Here is an 18,202-nt window from a genome sequence, read left to right on the forward strand (position 1 = left end):
TGCAAAGAAGCGTAAATAGTATGAAAATCACCTTTAAAGTTGTCCAATTTAAGTTCTTAGCAATGCACCTTACTCATCAAAAAAAAAAAAAAAGTTTTAATATAATTACGGATAGGATATTTATTAAATATATTAATGGAACATCATCTTTACTTAATATCCCAATGATTTTTGGCATAAAAGTCAAATGCATATAACATATAAATCTGTTTTCCCACATACAGATCAACGTCCTTCAGGCCAAGAAGAAATTTGAGATCTTAGATGCGGTGGGTGTCAGCGGAGTTGTGTGTAAATGTATAGGTTTCCTGTGGACTGTGCGTCATCTGTATCTGTCCTGTCTTGCGCAGATGTTATCGTTCATGCATGCGCAGTACTCGCTGTATCAGCAGGGCTACAACCTCCTGGATGAGATCGACCCCTACATGAAGAAACTGGCTGCTGAGGTGAGCGGGGATTTTTGTCAGAGCACTGGCCAGTTTCGAAAAACAGATTTTAATTTTTATTTCCATTTCTATTTTTAAAAAATCATTATTTTATAAGTATTTATTTATTTTATATAATTGTAAAAAAAAAAAAAAGCTATACAATTATATTCTATTCATTCAATAATACATTTTGTTTTAATTTATAAAACTTGAATAAATTAAAATGAAAAGCATTATGTAAATAAATAAGTTTGTCAATACCGTTATTTAATTTATGTTTTGTTTGCTTGTTAAATGTTTATTTATTCATTATTCATTTACACATTTCTTTACATTTATAGTCCATTTATTTTGTAGTTTATGATGTCATGTACAGACCTTTTCTTGACATGACATTTTAAGATTTATAAAGAATAAATCTGATTTTAAATGAATGTGTTTTGTATATATATATATATATATATATATATATATATATATATATATATATATACAAATATATATATATATATATATATATATATATATATATATATATATATATATATATATATAGAATAAAATTATTTGACACAAGTTTAAGATATAAAATTATGAGCCTTCCCCTAAAAATAAGAAAACACAGTGATATTCAAAAAGTTCAATTGATGCTGTGTATTTAAACCTTGAACTCATTCAACTCAGACCAGATCTGATTTCTGTCTAATTAGTTCATCGATCAACCACATTACATCACTGACTTTAGTACTTAACTTCTCATTTCAAAGTGCGGTGCTTCAGAGGACAGATACGCAACCAGCGCCTGTGGATAATAAACGCGATCATGTTTTCTTAATACACGAGCTGACAACAAACTTACAATGAGCATTCGTTCATCTTGTCACAGCTGGATCAACTGGTGATTGATTCAGCGATGGAGAAGAGAGAAATGGAGCACAAACATGCCACGATTCAGCAGCGGGTAAGAACAGACACAAACACGTGCCGTATAAACAACACGGTGTAAGAAAACCCCTACCAAAGGCACTCTGACAAACGCTACCGTTGACTCGCATCTAATGGCAGAATTAGGCTGTTAAAGATGCTAATCCTCTGGAGAAAGTAAGTGTTCAGCGTTCTTCACGCTGGAGTTAGCGACAGAGGATTATTCATGCTTTAATTGGACTAGTCCAGTTACTTAAAGACTGACTCTAATTCTAAGCACTGCAATCAAACTAGGCTAAATTAAAAGAAAACATAGTGATGAAAGCTGTGGTGCTTATACCGCAGTTCTGCTTCGAGTCTGGCCTGCGTCGTGTTTCTAACTTCTTTATGTTTTCTTCAACATGTTCGAGCTATTTAAAGACTGTTTCAGTTTCCTTCGGTGTTTGTACTCTTGAGTAGAAAAGATCTTCTGTCCTCCAATGTTCCTGTTATTAATGATGCTGGGCAGATGGGAAGTGGATGTATTTTGGGCGAACAGAAAATAGAGCTAGCTGAAGTTGCTTCAGAAGATCTTCAGCAAGCGCTCTGACAGCTCGGCTTGTGTTTTCTGACAGCTTCTGACACCTAGTTCATCACCTTTCTGTAAAAAACATTTATAGACAAATATTCACATCATATTTGTTCCTGTATCATGGACACTAAAAAGTTTGCTGCAAAACTGATATTTGTAATAATTTTTATGTTCTACAATTAATATTCTATAATGATAATTAATTTAATTTTTAATAAATTTGAATTCTATAATTTAATATCTTTAATTAGAATTGAATTATTATTGTTATTAGTAGTAGTATTACTTAATACTATTTATACACTGTTATATATTTGTTTTCATTTTAATTCCTTTTTACCATTTTATTTTATTTTAAACTAAATAATAATTAAATAATTTATTAAGAATTTTATTACATACTTTTTACCGTAATTGTTATTATCCTCATTATTTTATATATCACTAAAGTACTACTTTACTATTTACTCCAGGTTTAATTTATTTTATTTTATTATGTTTTTTTTTTTTTGTTTTTTTTAGTGATTCTACATAAACTCATTTCAGGTGATTTAAACTTTTCATATAAATTAACATTTTAATTTCTTTCAGATCTATTTCATTTAACAAAAATGTTTGTTTTAGATTTAACTAAAGTCCTGCGAAACAAACTATGCTGTATGCTTCAAAGACATTACATCCTTGCAATTACTTCAATGTAAGTTCCATTAACAGCTGCTTTTCAAGAGCAATGCTGCAAAACATGATAATAGATATAAATAATACAAAAGAAAGTACAAAAATGTTTTTAGGTTATTCATTTTCAGTCCACTGTAGGCAATGATAGGAAATACTGAGTTTGCACACAGCATAGCCTTACAGATTCAAAGCACTTTATTCTGGAAGTGAAGTTATGCATATTTTTGTTTTGTAATTTGTGAAATTATTTCTAATCTTCGTTTTTTTCTGTTTTCTTTTTCCTGTGGTGCTCTGGGATTGTCCTGATCCTGATTCAGACGCTGTTACAGGTGAGTGTTTTACTATAAAGCTCGTCAAATATGACTGTAAACATTTTTATGTGACTTTCAAAATGGAGGCTATAAATAATTCATCTGCGCTCAGATGGATTTTTATGGAAAAAAAGTGTAGTTTTCACTCGTGATTCTGACCCAAATCCTGTGTTGTGTAACTGATGATATAATTACAGTTCAGTGAGACTGATTGATTTGTCCTACAAACATATCTGGCTTATGTAACGGCTGATGGCTGTCCCATCATCCTCCACTCACAGCAATTATTCAGTAGATGTTTCTCGCTCTATGGATTTTTTTCCGGCTCCTTTTCGTGGCTGATGAGAAGAGCAGGCGTTTCTCCTTGTGCGTTGTTTAAGAAATGCTTTCTGGGACTGCTTTGGATGCGGTTTATCTCGAGAAGCGCTTGCGATCCGTGACAGCAATTACCCACAAACCGTGGTGACAGTGCTGAGCTGATGGCATCAGAGAGGAGCATATGGTCTCAGAGCCACTTTAAGAAGAAACTTACCCATAATTACATAATGTTGTGATTTTTTGGAAACCAAAGAAGCCTGTTCTGTTTCTGGGTAATTGTCTAAGCTCATATCCTCCTGTCTGTCACAAATCCCCTGGTAGTTCTTACGAAACTGCTTGAAAGTGTTATGAAGTGTCTCTCTCACCGCAGATCTGTCCCTGAACGTGAATTAAAGGCATTACTGACCCACAGGAATCGCTGGAGACGGCAGAACCTAATACAGTCTGGAATGGATCTGTTCTATTAGCCTAGCCTAGCTTCTTTTTTGGTTGAAATGCAGTAGTGTTTGCTACGATGTTCTGAGTGGTTGTTAAGTGATTGCAAGGTGGTTGATTACTAAAAAATCCCCCCTTAAGTCTCTTTCGAGATTAAGTGGTTGCTAGGTGATTGCTAGGGTCTTTTTGAGTGGTTACTAAGTGGTTGCTAGGTTGTTGATTTCTGGTCCAACCTAAAATCTCTTTCCAGATTAAAGTGTTTGCTAAAGTGTCCCAAGTTGTTTTTAATTGGTTTCTAAGGTGTTCTGAGTAGCTGATAGCTGATTGATAGGGTATCTGAGGATGCTATGTGGTTGCTAGGGTGCTTTGTGTGGTTTTTTTTACTTTTTCAAGTTAAAAGAGTGGTTGCTGGGGTCTTTAACGCGGTTGTTAGGTAGTTGCTTACTAGTCGAATTTTTAAAGGGCCCACCTAAAAGTCTCCCTGTTGCTAGGGTGTTCTGAGTAGTTGCTAGGGTGTTTAAGTGTTTGCTATGTTGTTTATTTAATAGTCCAAGTCAAAAGAACCCACCCTAAAGTTTATTTATGGATTGAGTGGTTGCTATGGTGTTCTGATTGGTTGCTAGGGTGTTTGACTGGTTGCTATGTTGTTGACTGCGGGTCCATGTCAAAGAAGCATACTAGTCTCTTTCTGAATTAAGTGGTTGCTACAGTGTTTTAATCGGTTGCTAAGTGATTGTAAATCGGTTTCTACAGTACGTAGTTGCTTATTGGTCCAAGTCAAAAAAATCCAAACTAAAGTCTCTTTCTGGATAAAGTGGTTGCTAGGGTCGTTCTGAATGGTTGCTAGGGTATTTTGAGTGATTTCAGGGTGGTCTCTATGGTGTTCTCAGTTCCAAATAAGCAGAAGCAACATCTTCTGTACTGATTTTGTTTTGACAGAATACAGTAGCTAGTAAGTACATGTCTTTCTGGCATAATTATCAAACTATTAATGGTGTTATCAGTGTTTTGACACACTTGCCGCTGACTCATGATCACAAATCAGGTCTGTGTGTTATTTCAAAACTAAAGATGTTTACATGTGAGTTACAGCTGAAGATCTGCAGGATCGGAGACAGACGTCTCTAAAGGAAGAGTGTGTGATGTGAAGATTAATGATGTTTTACAGGCTGATTAATTATAGGGTGTTGCTGTAATTACAGTAGATAGGGGTGTTTTTTTTTTTTTTTTACCGTATCAGATGAAGTGAGCATGACGTTCTTGAAGTCTCTATTGATGCCCAGCGAGTCAAACTGCAGTTCTTACAGCTTCACAGCGCTTCACTACAAATAAGACGCCCTAAATTTGAGTTTTAATATTTCATCCTGTGTTTTTATCCCGCTGGAATACTTTAAACTTTGATAGACTTTGTAGTTGAAACAGACGATGGCTTTTATAAGCGCACACGTCATCGGCGGCTCCTAAAATAGCGCTGCTTGTCTTCTGCAGTCTTACAATGTTTTGTGAGATGCTGCACAGAAGATTCTTCAGCCACAGCTGACAGGTATTTGAAATATTCTGCTTTTTATTTACATTTTTTTTTTAAACTAACATTTGCAGTTTTGTTTAATTGCAAATTTTAAATGATAGTGGGAATCATTTTTAAACTGGAGATCAAATGAAGCTTGGTTTTGTTTTGACAGGCTCGATAGGTCATGAACTGAACATCAATGATTTATTAAATAATAATGTTTTCTATATATATATATATATATATATATAGATATAGATATATATATGCTGGGCAATGATTAATTGCATTCAAAATAAAAGTTTGATTGTACTTGATATACTCTGTATATTTGTTATGTATATATAAAGACGCGTGCATGTATATATTATTATGTTATACTGATATATTAAATATATTCATATATAAAATCCATTTTAGGATTATAAATATATACATGTAACATAATAATAATACATACATGCACGTGTTTGTCTTTACATATGCGTTATAAATATACACAGTACACACACATATATTTACGTAAACAAAAACTTTTATTTTGGATGTGATTAATCGTTTCCCAACACTAATATATATGCTATATATTATTTATTTACATATTTAAAATATACTTTAAGCAATAATTAATTGAAAGTATATTTTTATATATTATTTATATATTTTTCAGTTTTGTTTTTTTTTACATATTTTATACCATTTTTAAAAATATAAAAAAATAGTTTAATGAAATTGCTAGCTTTTTGCATATACGTAATGTTTCTAGTTAGTTAGTTAGTTAGTTATTATATTTTATTTAGACATTTTTATAGTTATATAGATAGATAGATAGATAGATAGATAGATAGATAGATAGATAGATAGATAGATAGATTTACATATTGTTTAGTGACATTTCGTTGCTTGTACATAATCAGCTTTTAAAAAAAGGAAAAAAAATTCTCTCTTTCTTATACTAGCATTTTAATATTATTAAAGGTGGTTGTTATTAAAGTGTCATCGGAAGCGTCAGTGTCAGGTGTGTAGCGTGTGGGCCAGCAGCTGTATGGTAATGAGCTTTATCTCAGGCAGCGGGCAGCAGCGGGCAGCAGCGGGCAGCAGGGGGCAGGTGGAATCACACACGATAGACTCTTGCTGACTGTGAGAGCTGCCAGGCTGCGTGACTCACTCACAGTCCTGCACTGACTGCATGCTCCATTGAGCTGCACACACGTTCACTTGAGCTCAGCTGCTTCTAGGGGATGCGATGATTTTAAAATACATAAAACATTTAAGGATGAAGATCTTCGGCAGGTTGGACTTCACTCTGGTGAGTTAGCGCATTAATGCGTTTAGTTATTCTCTTTAGATTTTGCAGCTAAATAGAATATAGTAGTAAAGTGTTTTCGAGAGTTATTCTGTCATTTCTTTTGAATATTCATACAGTATAACGGCATGTATTTATTTATTTTTTACAGTAGTTTTGCAGTTAAGCATCATTAAAATTGTATTTATAAATAGCCCTTGTAGGCTTTTATTTTATATTAAAAAACTGTCTTATATTTTAGATTATGTGTGAGTTAAAATATATTACTTATATCAATACTATTATTATATTATATTATACTTAATATATAATTGTGTATCATTACATTGTAGGTTTTTTTGTATAGTTTTGTGCATATAAAATGTTATGAATTTATCATATAGGTCTGAATATATAAATGCACAAAACTACAGAATATTCTATAATAATCTTGATTTTTATATTTATTTTTTCTTACTTTATATATATATATATATATATATATATATATATATATATATATATATATATATATATATATATATATATATAATTAAATTGTGCATTATATTATATGTTTTTTCTTATTATATACTTATGATATTTTACTTTTCTACTTTTTTAATAGATTTAAAGGTATGGGAGTCTAACTTGCGTGTGTGTTTAAGTGTGTGGGAACATGGGAAAGCGGCAGAGCGAGTGAAAGGGAGGGTGTTTCTGTACCATTCAGAACTTGAGTGAAGCATTTAGTCTCTGGCTGTAAGGAAACACAAGTGAATGGATGTGAATGTTTGAGCAGTCACCCTGCTGGGGATTTGGGTAAAATGAGTGACTATAAATAAGCCTTATTGTCACAACCAGTTTAAGCAGAAGGAGAGACTAGAGCCTTACATTTTGTGAAGCAAATGCAAAGTGCTGCGGGGGTTTGCTAAAAGGATACCGGTGTATTCCGGGTGGCGTTTGCTTTTATTCCTTCCATGATTAAATTAAACAGGAGCGTCTCGTGTATTTGATCAGGAAACATGGAATGAAGTTGCGCAATCTGGTTTAAGATGCAAGAGCGCAGCGTTTGTGTTCAAAGAGGTTTCTCAGAAGAAGGTCCGTTGCTTTATCTTGAGGTCTTCGGAGGGTTCACAAGAGGCCAGAACGCTTTGAAAGTTTTGACAATGCTGCCAGAGACAGATAGGAAGCTGAAGGCTTTTTTCGGGGATGTTTGTTTGGGTTGTGAAATGATCTAGTTATAAAGACGTGACGAATGACTCTCTTGATCTCCAATCAGTGTGGTGTAGGGGTTACAGTTTTTGATTTGTAAATGTCGCTATTAATTGCAGAAACGGCAATTTACGCACTGGATTAAAAGTGGGGGAAAAAACCTGAAATTGCATTTTCTTTTCAAACATGCTCTAAAAAAAATTCAATGTAATTTATTCCTGCGATTGCAAAGCTGGATTTCTTCATTATTGCAGTCTTTAGAGTCGCACAATCTTTAGAAGATTTTATCATATTATCAGGTATTATTGTTGCTCGGTATTTAATTATGGTTATTATTTTTATCGTTGACAACAGTTGTTGCTGCAAAATGTCTTTCAATTCAGTTTTGTGGTGCATTTGTTTCATGATTTTTTTGATCAATATACATTAAAATGAGCTAAATCTATTTGAAATAGAAATCGTAACATAAATGACTTTGCTGACATTATTGACTTAATCATTCGCTAAATCTAAATATTTATCTCTCTCTCTTTTGTATAATCTCACTTAACCAAAATATTTGAATGGTAGAGCGTCACGATTTCCACAAAATATTAGGAAGCACAACTGTCTTCAGCAGTGAAAACAGTCAGAAATACATACACCTTTGTATGAAAAATTATTTCTAAAGGGAAAAAAATTATTAAAAAAAATTATTTAAAAAAAATATTTCTAAAGGATCGTGTTACAATAAAGACTGGAATAAAAAATTCGAGAAAATTGCTAAAACTCTAGATGCAAAAAATTCTGCTTTGCATCACTGTTGAAATGTATTTTAAAAGAAAACAGCTATTTGTCATTTAGCCGGTAGTTTATGTGATTTAGTATCAGAGGAATTGAAAAGTTAATGAGTTTATTTTAAAATCTCTGACATTTAAGTAAATCTGAGCATAGTTTGAGATCTTCTCTGTAGAGGAGACATTAGGAGCTGTTTTTCTCAGAAGACCGTTCATTTAGCTCTTTGTTGAACTTTCGATTTAATACCGTACTTTAATAAAAGTCTTTCCTCTGAAATCACTCCTGCCTGGAGCTTTCAGCGTCTCGTAATGGTATAGCATTATGTCTAAAGTGTTAGCCCCGGCTGACAGCGTGTCATTCCTCCACTCGGAGGTAATCAATAGAAATGACCTGAGCGGAGGAGGACCTCCTGTGATGATTCAGAGCTGAGAGCACCGAGTGTGCCGCTGAAACAGGAAGAGGGCCATTATGGCGAGTGTGAATGTGTGAAGCTCTTCGCTGGTAATCGGTTGGATACGCTCGGGCTCTTACGCAACCGCTTGCGTCATCGTCAAAAAGCTGCGGTGGGACATCTGAGAGCGTCGGATGAGTCACTCTGGTGTATGTTATAGATGCATCTGCTCCACTTACAGCCTCCCGGTTAATAATGAAGCATTATCACAGACAGAATGTAATGCATTTCTTTGCATTGGTGGTTTAGGCTTATTTCATGTTTGTCGATGTTTGTCTCTTGTTCTAACGCTCCACTATTGTTCTGTCGTTCAGGACTTTGCGTATGACGACCCAAAGTTGGAGTTTAACGTGGATGCGCCCAACGGATTGGTGATGGAGGGCTATCTGTTCAAAAGGGCCAGTAACGCCTTCAAAACGTGGAATAGGTAGGTTGAATCAGGGCTGGGTTGAACCTAATGTAATTGCATACACGTAATTATTTTTGGATATAATGTAATTAATTACCTTTTCTCACCTGCCATGGTAAATTGATCATGAATCTGAATATTCCTGGTTTGCTTTAATCAGTCATGCAACTGGGTCAGGAACGCAACAATATGCAATCATCATAACTGATATTTAGCATAAAAATTCAGGCTTGTTATATTCGCATTATAAATTCTATACATTTTACTGTATTTTGTCTAAATAAATAAAAATTAAAGAGTCATTTTTTTAAATTCCACAAGTGAACTTTGACATCATAACATTAAAGAATGGTAAGATCAAAATCAAGTGTTATTGAATTATTTATTATTCTTTTTTTTAATTGTTATTTATTAAACAGTTATGTTATTTAATTATTTTAAATATTATAAAAATATATAAAAAAACTATTAAAATAATTATTACGTGTCCAATATCAGTATTCATAAAAATCTCTAATATCTTAATTAAGAGTTTTATTTTTATTTTTATTAATATTATTTATTTAAATTTGTATTAATTAAACAATTGTGTTTTTAAGGATGAATAAAGGTATAAATTGTGGAAATTACAATTTACAATTTTTTTTTTAATCATTAATAAGTAGATATAATAAATAAGAATAGTGATTGCTTGTGTTAAGAGGGTCACGTTTATTTATATATATATATTTCTCCTTTTTTTCAGGCGCTGGTTTTCCATCCAAAACAGCCAGCTGGTGTATCAGAAGAAACTAAAGGTGAGATCAGATCAGCGCTTATAAGTGGACACTTTAGTGATAGCAGTTTGAACGGGTTGAGTGATCTGTTTTTGATTTTAACAAGCAGCTTCATATACAGTGCCTAGAGAGAACGACATGCATCAGCAGAATTGTTCAGCTCTCAATCAATGCTGGTGAATCTTCACCTCACAGGTCACTGAGCTCTTAGATACAGCAGCTGTGGTTTATCTCCAGAGCACTCTGTCTTTTTGAAGATAACAAACTCGTTCCCCGACAAATCAATGCATGACCACAGCGCTGCCTGCTCTTCATCTCTTTGGAGAACGTCCATTTATTTTAGTCGAAATGCTTGCTCAGGGGGTCTGCTTAAATTACGGCGGTGCTGTTTAATGCACTTCAGAGTGAAACGGGTTTATTTAAAGCGCTTTTCGCCAAGTCATCACGTTTACAGCCTTATTGAAACGTCTCGTCCTCCGCAGGATTCGCTGACGGTGGTTGTGGAGGACTTGAGACTCTGCTCTGTCAAACCCTGCGAGGACATCGAGAGGAGGTTCTGTTTTGAAGTCGTGTCACCTACCAAGTGAGTAAAGCTCGAGCTTTAGGTTACAGTGTAATAAAGGCTCGTGGAGCTGTGGAGCCGGTGGTAATTGTGTTGTGTGGATGTGCGTTGTAGGAGCTGTATGCTGCAGGCCGAGTCAGAGAAACTCCGGCAGGCCTGGATCCAGGCGGTTCAAGCCAGCATCGCCTCGGCGTACAGAGAGAGTCCAGACAATTATTACATTGAGGTTTGTACAGTCTGCATGCTAAATCGCTGCAACAAAAGATAAGCATTGGTTGGATTAGTTAAAAAAAAATTGTGTAATATCCCTATGTTTTGTTTTTTATTTACTTTATGATGATATTTGATAGATCTGGCTTGTGAACAATTCTCACTATTGTCAGGTAGATTCAAAATGTAAATAAAACACAATACAAACATCATTGAATATATTGAATTAATTTACATATTATTCACAAATAAACCATTGATTGTGTGTTAAACTAATTCTTCCTTACAATAATATTTTTAATCAATATTGATCAAATATTTTGTATGATGATAATAATAATAATAATAATAATAATATTATTATTATTATAAACACATTTATTATTCTTATTATTCTCGTACATAATATATTTAATATAAATTGTTCTCTGTTTATGTATATATAAATACACACACATTCAGTATGTTTTGAAAATATTTAAAACATTTATATTATTATATTTTATATTATATATATATACATTTTTAATAGTCCTGTCAAATGATTAATCATGATTAATCTCATCCAAAATACAATACATGTGTGTTTACTGTGTATATTTTTCATCTATATATAAATACAAACACATGTATATATTTAAGAAAGAAAAAAAAATATATATAAAATTTATTTACATATAATTATATAACATAACATGTGGTTTTATTTGCAAAAAAAAATTATTATGTTATAATGTTTTTATTGTCTTTTAAGTTGTGTTTTTGCAAATTAACTTCATATATATTCCCCAAATGTGTGCAGCGTTTGGACCGGACCGCTTCTCCCTCCATCAGCAGTATAGACTCAGCCAATGAGGGCCGAGAGCGCAGCGGCAGGGGCGAGAGCATCCTGCAGCGCATCCTGTGTCTGCCGGGGAACCAGCAGTGCTGCGACTGTGGTCAGGCCGACCCGCGCTGGGCCAGCATCAATCTGGGCGTCCTGCTCTGCATCGAGTGCTCCGGCATTCACAGGTAAGACGAAATCCGATACACCAAAAGAAAGGTCTGCGGTGTCCCGTGACCAGCCACGGTAAACGCGTTGGCTCAGTCGGGTTTCATAATTGAATTAGGTCAGATTCGGTTCTCTCATTAGTCAGAGGCAAGTCAGTGACCGTAGAGAGCTGTCAGGACAAGAGAGAAGGTCAGCCACGGCGCTTACTTTCCTCCGGACACACACTGATGAATATCAAGACATGAACATAATAGTAATAACCACAATAATAATAATAATAATAATAGTACATTTACTAATATTTTTTACATTTATGAAAAATGCTTTTGCAACGAATGGAATAATTTATTCAATTTTTTGAAAAATACTTTTGCAACGATTGGAATAATTTATTCAATTTTTTTGAAAAATTATTTTGCAATATATGGAATAATAATAATGGAATGGAATAACAAGGCCGGAATAATAATAGCAATAAAAATAAAAATGACCAATTTATTCAAAATTGTTTTACAAAGGAAATCTTAGAATTATAATAATCTAATAACAATAAAAGCTATTTAATTTTTACTATTTAATGTTATTCATAAGAAGAATTATGGTATCACTTTATTTTACGGTTACACCTGTTAGTTGCTTATTAGCATGCATATTACTAGAATATTAGATATTTATTAGTGCTACATATTAATGCCTTATTCTGTCTCCCTAATCCTATCCAATACCTAAACCTTAACACTACCTTACTATTAATTTGAGGGAAAAGTCATAGTTAAGAGTTAACAAGTGTTACCATACTTGTTAGTATTATTACTAGAAAGTTGTGCAAAATTGTGTAATGAAAATGGTAGAATAAAATATCCTAATAGTAATATTTAATATATGTTGCTATAATAATAATAATGAATGTATTTTGGTTATTAAATATTTTTCTTTACCATTTTATTATTAAAAGTTTGAATAATAATATTAATTCTTAGAAAAGTATACAAATGGAAGAGTAATCTAATAACAATAATAAATATTTCTGTATATGCTGTTATTATGGTTATTATAAAATGTTAAGTAATTAAATCTAAAATAATAAAAATAATAGTAATAATATATTCATATGACTGTATTACAAACGATAATTATTGTAACTCTTATTTATCCATTCCCACTGCAAAGCAGTTTTGCATAAATTATGATGTTGTGCACACTTAATATATCATCCAACATTAAAAAGTAGAGGCCTTAGTGTATCGTAATTACAATTTGACACTATTTGTGGTTTCAGCAAAAACAGCGATAAACGTGACTGTTTTCCAACCTCTCTTGAACTTAGTAACATCACGTTTTACAAAATATGACCCCTTTAGGAGTTTATGAGATATGATAAGGTTTCGAACCTACCGAATATCAGATTTAGTTTGTAAACACGAGGCTATTTGTGCAACCGGCGGCGTCTGGCCTACCTTCTGAATACTCCTGCCTCACGCTCCGAGCGCACAGGAGTGTTTTGCTCACAATCACGCAGTCTAGTCGGCTCTTACTAGGTTGCCTGGAAACGTGCTGATCTAGTGGGCAGACTGCACATTTACATGACAGTGTTGTCTGGGGATTTCAGTCGTCCCAGTGCTGCTCTCCTCGGCTTGAGTGAGAAACTTCTTGCTTCAGCTGTCAGTAACTTGAGCAGTTCAGATCAGCTGATGCTGCCGTTTCGTGACTGATAGAATATTTTTTGGTCTGTTTGTTTGTGTCCTCTAACAGATCCAGTATGCAAAAAAAAAATGTAACAAATGTTTTATTTTTTTTTTTTTACACAATATAAATAGTGACCATCATTATCATCCTCATTTAATTATTAATTACATTTTATTTAAGCCAAATGATTTGATAAATAAAGAATTATAAAAACAACATCCATCATTATTAATGCGATCGTATTTGTGCCGTATGTTTATGAAAGTATAATGAATAATAACAACAATCATAACAAAGAATTCTTAATAATGATTCCTAATCGAACTTAGTAGTTATTAATATTAATTTCTAACTGATTTGTCTGATAAATCTGGCATTGGCTGTTATAAATACCGTTCATTTCTTCCACTTTTGTGGAAAAAATTTTTTCACGTAATATATATATGTGTGTTCTGTGTTTATTATGTAAATTTAAAGACACACACAAAAGTATATATTTTGAAAATATTTACATGTGTATACATTTATATAGTTATATTCTTATATTATATATAAATATATTTAACATATAAAGATAGCATATATAAATGCATGTGTTTGTATTTATATACACAATAAATATACACTTTACACACATATATTATGTAAAGAAAAACTTTTATTTTTGATGCAATTAATTGCAATTAATCGTTTGACAGCACAAATCATAATTATTAATAACAGTAACCATTTGTTATTATCATCACTCTTATTGATGCAGTTTTATTTATGCAAATTAGATTTTTAATAAAATTAAAAACCTGAATAATCATAATAACAACAATCATATAATTATCATTAATGACATTTATTATAATAATAATAATAATTCTAATATACTAAAATAACTATTATTATAGCCATTGTTGTGGTTGTTGAACTATTTTTATCATATTTAACTAATAAACAATTTTTAAATATTTAAGTATTCTTAAGTAGCATAAATAAAGTTAAATAACTTCGATGATGGCAATGATTGTTGTTATTGTGAAATTTAAGTTTGGCTGCAAATGTTTTTATGCAATAACTTTGCATTATGTGATTTGTGAAGAAAACAATCTCCAAAGATCGCAATTTAAAATATGAGAAAATGTCATTTTTATCCAATGATGAAACACTTTGAAATGAACATTAGACTGTATATTTGTGTCACCAAAATACTAACGCTTTTCATCTTTTCACAGGAGTTTGGGAGTGCATTGTTCAAAGGTCCGTTCTCTCACCCTGGACTCATGGGAACCAGAGTTACTAAAGGTCTGCTCAAATATCTTTTAGGATTGTTTTCCGCCTAATCTCTCTTGGATGACCTTTCACTGTGACATGCGCAAACACGCTCTGACAATAACTGCCCTCTGTTCTGTTGCAACGCAGCTGATGTGTGAACTAGGAAACAGTATCATCAACCACATCTACGAAGGCAGCTGTGAAGAGCAGGGCCTGAAGAAACCGGGGCCCAGCAGCTCCAGGTGAGTGATGAGGGACAGGGACACAAGCGGCTCTTTTTCTGTGGACCTGAATGTCGAGGGATTAATGGCTGCCTTGATTTTTAAGGCAAGAAAAGGAGGCCTGGATCAAAGCCAAATATGTCGAGAAGAAGTTCCTGAAGAAGATGATGACGGGTGAAGTCCTGGTCAACGGCGGGAGGAAGTCTGAGCGGCGATGGAACCCCAGGAAATGCAGGAGACACAACAGCGCCACCACCGTCCCCAAAACACACCGCAGATACAGACAGGAGGCGGGGAGTGCGTCTCCTGCAACGCTTTCCTCAGGTACTCAATACATTTCAATTTTCAGTAACTGCAAGAAAGCAGCATGGCCGCTGTACCAGGCTTATTGTGCTTGTAATGCAACGGTATTTTGTGAATCGTAAAAGTGACGCGTTTTTTTTTTTTTTTTTTTTTTTTTTCCAACTTTAAGCAACTGCAGCTCTGGAGAGAAAGTTCAGACGGGAATCCCTCTTCTGCCCGGATGAGCTGGACACCCTCTTTTCATATTTTGACACTGGTTCAGGGCCTCGCAGTAAGTATTATATTCTAGCAAAAAATTTTTGCTTCCACACTTGGTTTAATTGCTTTGGAGTTTTTTTGGTTGTTGTTTCTTTGTTTTGGCTCTGATTTTTTTAGAAGTACTCTTGCGGTTTTGCTTCGTGTTAATTAGCTTTGTTTAAATTTTTTTTATTACTGCATTACTGGTTTGTTTGTTTTTTTTAGTTTTGCTTTGCATTGTTTTTGTTTGCTTTGCTTTTATTTTGCCTTGCATTTGCTTTGTTTTGTTTATGGTTATTTTGTTTAGATTTGACATAAATTACACATATTTTTAAACTCGTGATTAATCACCTCCAAAATAAAAGTTTTTGTTTGCATAATAAATATCTGTGCGCTCTGCATAATTATTAGGTAGATATAAATACATACACATGCAGATTTGTTTCTTTTGCTTTTCTTGTCTTGTTTTTTTTTTTTGCTTTATTTGGTGTTTTTTTTTGTGTTTCTTTGTTGTTGTCTTTTGTTCGGTTTCATATAGTTGTGTCGCTGTGACACACGGTTTGATCATATTTGCCGTCAGTGCACATCAGGTGTTATTGACGCTCTGGAGTGTAATGTGCCGGTGGTGGGCTTGTGTTGGTCCTGCAGGTCTGAGCAGTGACAGCGGGTTAGGTGGCAGCACTGACGGCAGCACTGACGTCTTGGTCTTTGAGTCTGTGGTGGACAGCGTCACAGAGGAGGGTGAGTGAAGCGCTGTGTGACTTCACGGTGTTAACCAAGCGAAGCAGATGGATCGTGTGTTTCATGTGTTTCATGTGATGTTCAGAGTGCGAGGTTTCTGAAGACTCCAGTAACGAGGCCGAACTGGAGCCGGAGGCGTCAGATCCAGAGGATCTGAGAGAACTGGACCCCGGAGCGTTACTCTACAAGGCCTGTCAGGCGCGAAATCTTCCCGTCATGGCTGAAGCTCTGGCACATGGAGCAGACGTCAACTCAGTGAATGAAGAGGACGAGGGGAAAAGTCCACTTGTTCAGGCTGTGATTGGAGTGAGTGGTTAAAAAAATATTCAGATGCATTGCGCATGTTAACTTTAACCTATAAAATATATAAATAACATCTGTAAAATAGCTATATGCCATTTTGTGATAGTAAAGCCCTAATCCTCTGGTTTTCGACGTTCAGGGTTCCTTGATAGCCTGCGAGTTTCTGCTGCAAAATGGTGCAGATGTCAACCAAAGGGATCACAGGGGAAGAGGCCCTCTGCATCACGCCACATATTTAGGTCATACTGGGTAAGTGCATGCGTAATATCTCTGAGTAACTCTAATGAAACAGATTTTCAGATGCACTGGGATATCAAAGAGAGTTATACGGATATGAATTTTGTGAAGTTGTGGGTGTTCCAATGAGAAATATTGATGCACATTTCATTCGTTTCTCTAAACCCCTCCTTTCTGTGAAATTACTCTGCTCTGATTGGTCAGATGGCCCAGTCTGCAGTCGTCAGTAAAATGATGTGTTTGTGTAAAGTAACACATATATATATATATATATATATATATATATATATATATATATATATATATATATATATATATATATATATAGTTGAAAAATATATATTTCATCTTGCTGCAGCCACAGTTATTTGAATACAGTCAATGTTATTGTGACATATGATGTTAATGTAATTATACACTTAAACTTCTGGACTTGTCATGCTTTTTATATTTTGTAATATCAAATACTAAATGTCCTAGACCAGTGGTTCCCAACCGGTGTGCCTCGGCACTAAGGGGTGCCGTGAGATCTTTTGAGGGTGCCGCCAAAATTTTTTTTATTAAGGCGGAATCAGTGTAAACAGTATTCTCATATCATCTAGGACTAGGTATAAGGTGTTGTTGCATGCAAACTCTCGAAATGAAACAAATAAATAAATAATAATAAAAAAGCTACGGAGATTTTAAATATCTATTTCCTTATAAGGGTGCCGGGAACTTTTGAAAGGCTTTCCAAGGGTGCCTCAAACAAGAAAAGGTTGGGAACCACTGTCCTAGACATTTGAAAGAATAACATGTTTTTACATCGGTATATGACCAATGACAAGGATGCATAGCCAATAAAACAAAAATGGAAGCATCGTGATAAGATGTCAAAAAACATGGTGACAAAATTATACTTCTGGTGTTTATTTTTAGGTTCTCGGATGCTATAGCGTTTAGATCAAATAGCAAATAGATCTGTTACTGTGTACGCCGCTTCGCATGAAATGAAACCGAAGCTTTTTGACAACTGTATTTACTTTATCGTGTGTTTCCAGTCAAGTGTGTTTGTTCCTGAAACGAGGAGCGACCCAGAACGATGGTGACGAGGATGGCCAGGACCCACTGAGCATAGCGGTTCAAGCCGCTAACGCTGACATAGTTACTCTGTAAGTTAAGAAACTTCTGAGCTGTCTGTTTGCTTCTTTAAATTTGAAAGAATATATAGAGAATATTCACACCATCATTCAAAGGTTTGAAGTCAGAAAGATTGTTTTATCAAAGAATTGAATCCTTTAATTCTGCTAGGGTGCATTATATTGATCAAAGGTTTCATTTGGTTAGACTGTCATATAGACGCTATTACTTCGAACTTGATCTG

General features: G+C 34.0%; 1 protein-coding gene across 2 annotated transcripts in view; it reads left to right on the forward strand.

The window, feature by feature from the left end:
• The window catches only part of acap3a (ArfGAP with coiled-coil, ankyrin repeat and PH domains 3a), a 69,781-nt gene that overhangs the window by 39,767 nt on the left and 11,812 nt on the right, over positions 1-18,202 (forward strand). The window contains exons 7-23 of one of the 2 annotated variants that reach the window (XM_043225272.1): positions 225-269; positions 351-446; positions 1,315-1,389; positions 2,919-2,930; positions 9,215-9,327; positions 10,055-10,106; positions 10,568-10,668; positions 10,762-10,873; positions 11,660-11,868; positions 14,758-14,827; positions 14,945-15,039; positions 15,125-15,342; positions 15,491-15,592; positions 16,198-16,299; positions 16,385-16,605; positions 16,742-16,851; positions 17,880-17,990. In XM_043225272.1, coding sequence (XP_043081207.1) covers positions 225-269; positions 351-446; positions 1,315-1,389; positions 2,919-2,930; positions 9,215-9,327; positions 10,055-10,106; positions 10,568-10,668; positions 10,762-10,873; positions 11,660-11,868; positions 14,758-14,827; positions 14,945-15,039; positions 15,125-15,342; positions 15,491-15,592; positions 16,198-16,299; positions 16,385-16,605; positions 16,742-16,851; positions 17,880-17,990 — 1,844 coding nt within the window. The remainder of the gene's footprint in view (positions 1-224; positions 270-350; positions 447-1,314; positions 1,390-2,918; positions 2,931-9,214; positions 9,328-10,054; positions 10,107-10,567; positions 10,669-10,761; positions 10,874-11,659; positions 11,869-14,757; positions 14,828-14,944; positions 15,040-15,124; positions 15,343-15,490; positions 15,593-16,197; positions 16,300-16,384; positions 16,606-16,741; positions 16,852-17,879; positions 17,991-18,202) is intronic. The other variant, XM_043225273.1, reaches the window with a different exon arrangement.

This window comes from Puntigrus tetrazona, chromosome 23 (genome assembly GCF_018831695.1).
Source record: "Puntigrus tetrazona isolate hp1 chromosome 23, ASM1883169v1, whole genome shotgun sequence".
In the NCBI taxonomy this organism is placed as follows: Eukaryota; Metazoa; Chordata; class Actinopteri; order Cypriniformes; family Cyprinidae; genus Puntigrus; species Puntigrus tetrazona.